The 5,000-nt window shown below is 46.5% G+C and overlaps 1 protein-coding gene across 1 annotated transcript in view; it reads right to left on the bottom strand.

The window, feature by feature from the left end:
• The window catches only part of tox (thymocyte selection-associated high mobility group box), a gene marked incomplete at both ends in the record, with an annotated part of 42,608 nt that extends 37,939 nt beyond the window's left edge, over positions 1 to 4,669 (bottom strand). The window contains 1 exon segment of the mRNA XM_084446796.1: positions 4,568 to 4,669. Within this exon segment, the coding sequence (XP_084302922.1) occupies positions 4,568 to 4,669 (102 nt within the window).
• Between the last annotated feature and the right edge of the window lie 331 nt (positions 4,670 to 5,000).

A 5,000-nucleotide genomic window follows, 5' to 3' on the forward strand; every position in this document is an offset into this window, starting at 1 on the left:
TGCTTCTGTCTAAAATCGCTTTTCTGTTTTGCCAAACTTAGACACTATTTCTGCAGGGAGCCGTTAGCGACAGTGGGAGCGCCACGCTGGCTCCGAAAGCTTGCCGGACTTAGCAACAGTAACTAAGGGGGGCGGGCCTTAGCGAAGGGTCAATTCACTGCTAGCAAGTCCCATTAGTGTCAAGGGGCAGGATGGAACCATTTCATGTATATATAGAGAGAGGGCAATTGGCTCTCGGAATGTTACTTTTTGCCAAAAACAAGAAATGAAGTTCCTAAGTTTCTAGGTTTCCCTCTTCCCCTTTCCTCCTACGAAGTGGTGGCCTAGCTAGAGTTAGCTAAATGTTAGCTAGCTCTCAGTCTAACATCACACTGAGAGCTAGTGCTGGCTAACTTGTAGCTAACCCTAGACAGGTTACCAACAAGTAGCTAGCTCTAGCTACCGAAATGTTAGCCAACTTGTAGCTAGCTAACAAAACACAAACATGCTCCTTGGTGGGCAATGTTTAACACTATAAAACACAACTTAGTAAGGCCTTTCTTGGCCACGTCGTGCACATTTCGAAAAAGTATTGTCATCTTCCGAGCGGTAGCTTCAGATAATTGTGAGTGCCTTTACTGTCGGGCAGCTTGGAGGGGCAGAAACTTTGACACAGTCATGCAGCCGCGGTGACTTTTGGAGCTCTCATTGAACACAATACTCTTGAGTTTAATGGTTGTACTGCCGACAGCAAAGGAATTGCTACGCTTTACAAACCATCGACGGCACACACTACAGATGACAGAATCTGACTCCCTCCTTATGCTGGAGCCATGTTCTCTGCACCCCTGAACCAGTAAGTAACGTTAGGTGGCTAGTCAGTCAACCCAGATAAAACCACTTCTCGACTGGAAATACGCGCGGTTTGACAACTGACGCAATTACGTGTTACGCACAACACACACACACACTCACTGCAAGATACAGTAACAGGAGATAGAAGTGAGCCAATCAGCAGCTTTCTCCAGCGTGTGTAGGATTTTTTTTTTTTTACCAGACAGAATGGCAAGTGGTCTTCATAATTTACTGGCCAAGGACTAAATGTACTCGCCATTGGCGCGTAAATAGGCTTAATGTTTATCCCTGCACACACACACACACTGCAGTGCCTGCAGGGCCCCCTAAGAGCTCACTCATTTGCACTTAATTGAAAGTGCCTGAGGCTAACACAAACAGAGACACACATACACACACACACAACTGTATTTACATGACAGAGTAAAGTCCATGACAGCAACACAGATCAGAAACAGAGAGACAGAGGTGGTCAGCTACTTTCTCAGCAGCCATTTCTATTGGCTAGTGCCACTAAGAACCACTGGTTACCCAGTATGCACCACGGCAGGCTCTGTGTTGTCAAAATTGTCAACATTCTAAATGGTAAATGGACTGCACTTATATAGCGCTTTTCCATCTTAGCGGCACTCAAAGCGCTTGACAATGGCCTCTCATTCACCCATTCACACACACATTCACACACCAATGGCGGTAGCTGCCATGCAAGGTGCTAACCTGCTCATTGGGAACAATTTGGGGTTAGGTGTCTTGCTCAAGGACACTTCGACATGTGGACAGTCGGAGCTGGGATTCAAACCACTGACCCTTCGATCACTGAACGACCTGCTCTATCTACAGCCGCCCCTAAAGTCTATAGAAGACTTCCTCAACTTAGACTGTTATGGTTTGATAGGACTGTACGTAATAGGAACATATACAGTCCTATCAAGCCTACATTGATATAACAAAGAGCCTTTACAAGCCAGTGATGTATAAAGCAGGTGTCGATGATAAACTAATAGGTTATACAGTAAATGGTTTAATAACAGTTATAGATGATCAGTAAAACAGTTTACAAACCATTTGTTAATAATCAGTTCATTATCTGCATGTGTCTTATAAAGGACAGTTATTATACAGCGCTAACTAAGCCAGGTTTACATACAACAGCCAATTTAAAGCAGTTTTAAAGTAAAATACGATTGTTTTGAGATTGCCAGTTATGTTAAATTGGCAGTCTCATACTCCATGCCATAGAGAGGCAGACACTTAGAGGCAGTAGCTACAGCAGGACTGAGGTAGTAGAGGCAGTAGCTACAGCAGGACTGAGGTAGTAGAGGCAGTAGCTACAGCAGGACTGAGGTAATATGAGGCAGCTACAGCAGGACTGAGGTAGTAGAGGCAGCTACAGCAGGACTGAGGTAGTAGAGGCTAGGGATGTAACGATAACCGGTATAATGATAAACCGTGATTAAATTTGATTACATTTATCGTGATAATTTTATCATTAAAACCGTGTTTTAAAGCCCCACTTTTGAAAAATTCACTGTAAATACTGTCCAGCATCAACCAAAGCTAGCAACAGTCTCAAAGACATATTATTTTAATGTTAATGCAAAAAAAATGCATAGTGCTGCTAATTTTATTTGTGGTTTTCAATATAAAACTTGGTGAAATTATTACAATGTGTGTATCGGTAGTTGTAGAAAATTTTCAGCACATTTTACAATACCGCAATAATACTGATAACCGTGATAATTTTGGTCACTATAATTGTGATATGAAATTTTCACACTGTTACATCTCTAGTAGAGGTAGTAGCTACAGCAGGACTGAGGTAGTAGAGGCAGTAGCTACAGCAGGACTGAGGTAGTAGAGGTAGTAGCTACAGCAGGACTGGGTCACCATAGAAGCACTAGCTACAGCAGGACTGAGTGTCAGTCAGTCAGTCAGTCGGTGTTCCACAACTGAACCAGCTAGGCCTGGTACAGCCTGGCCCATCTCTCTGTCTGTTTGCTCTGAAAATACCTCACTCTCCTCTCACAATCACATGTGTTTGCATTAGGGCTTCTCTCTCTCTCTCTCTCTCTCTCTCTCTCTCACTCACTCTCTCTCGCTCACACACATTCTCTCTATCCTTCTATCTTTCTCCCCCTCTCTCCCTCCCTCCCTCCCTCCCTCCCCCCCTCTCTCTCTCACACACACACATACACATTCTCCCTAGCCCTCTCTCTCCCTCCCCCCCTCTCTCTCTCTGTAAACCTCCCTGCCCCCATCTCATTACTCTGACTGGTAAAATGGAAAATCTAGGATAGTGTTTATACTGTAGGCATGGACCTGCTCCCCCACTACAATTTCATCTTTTAGATTGTATCTATAGGCCCTGCCCCCCCCCCCCCCTCGTTCTCTCTCTCTCTCTCTCCTCCATGTTCTCTGCTGAGACTATGAGATCTTCTATCAAGGAGACAGAGCAGTGAATCAAAAGGCAAAGGGAGAAATAATATAGTACAACCCCACCCCCACTCCACCTCCCTCCCTCCTTCTCTGCTGCATCCCTACCCCCATCCCCTGCTCCCTCTATCACTCTCTCTATCCCTCTCTCTCACACACACTCTCCCCCTCTTCCCCCATCCCTCTCTCTATCCTTCTCTCTCACACACACACACAAACTCTCCCTCTCTCCCCCATCCCTCTCTCTACCCTTCTCTCTCTCTCACACACACTCTCCCTCTCTCCACCATCCCTCTCTCTCACACACACACACTCTCCCTCTCTCCTCCATCCCTCTCTTTATCCTTCTCTCTCTCACACACATACACACTCTCTCCCTCTCTCCCCCATTCCTCTCTATCTCTCCTTCTCACACACACTCTTTCCCTCTCTCCCTCTCTCCCTCTCTCTCTCACACACACTCTTCCTCTCTCTCTCTCACTCTGCCTGCTCAGCCCCCCCCTCTCTCTCTCTGCCTGCTCAGTCTCTCTCACTCTATTCCTCTCTCATTTTTTTCTCTCTCTTTCTGCTCTCTCGCTCTCTTCTCTTGCTCTCACTCTTTCTGTCTCTCTTTCTTTCTTCTCTCTCTCTCTCTCTCTGAACACACACTCAGTCACTCACTAACTGGGAGAACAGTATTATGCAGGGCAGGCAGTCTTGCTGGTTTCAAAGTAGCATGGAAATGATTTGAATCTCGTTACTGTGCGAGAGTAGCCGCCGTAGCCCACCGCTGTATTCGGATAAAATATACCAGGGATCGAGTTATCGAGCGCATCAAGGCTGAATCCAACCCAAACCTGGACGAACAGGGCAGCGGCATGTGTCATGTCCACGGCTGTGTACGTAGGTGCGATTATCCACCTGATCTAGCATATCATATCATATCGAGAGAGCCGTGCGTCAGATTTCTCTCATCGTTTGGAGTGGGAACCCAAACTCACGGTAGAGGGGCAGGCAACTTGACGGACGCGCTGCTCTCACTAGTTTACACTGGCAGTCAATCGGCGCTGGGAATAAGGCCTGTGGCCAATGTCTCGTTAGTGAAGTCGAGATGTGACAATAACCATCTCCGACATCTGCATTTGAGTGGCCCAAGTGAAGGCTTTCTGAGTGGCAGTTCATTGTTGTTCATCCTTCCCACGTTACTGTATAAACATACTTTCTGTGCGTAATGTCAACTTTACGCGTAGTGTGAAAACAGACTACATTTTTCTATTGTCTATTCTCGTGTGTGTCTTTGCCAGTGCCAGATGCGACTCACCTTGTTACCGTACGGGGAGTCCGGGTAGTGCAGCTGTCCCAGCCGAGAGGGATCTGCGGCGGCCAGGGACTGCGGTGGAGGTGGATAGACTCGAACGTCCATCTCAGTAACTGCAGTCTCTCAACACGCTTCTCCGCTCCGACTCCTCTTCTTCCAACTTCCCCAAAGTGGAAAGTCTTCAAAGAACTAGAGCTCGTAGCAAAAGTCTACGGGTTCGGGGATACTGAAAAAAATTGCAAACTTTGATGATGCCTTCACATGCGCTCGCGGGTTTTCCGAAGAAAGGAGAAACTTCTAGTGCCAACGCGGTATCCCGGACGGGTAATAACGGGATTAATTTAAAGTTCGAACTGAATTGTATCACAGTCTTGTATCTCAGTGCGCATCTTCCCCTGTTTTGGCAGCTACGTTGACAGAGGCTGTTTCCATCCGC

Source organism: Borostomias antarcticus, assembly GCF_949987555.1.
Source record: "Borostomias antarcticus genome assembly, chromosome: 12".
Classification (NCBI taxonomy): Eukaryota; Metazoa; Chordata; class Actinopteri; order Stomiiformes; family Stomiidae; genus Borostomias; species Borostomias antarcticus.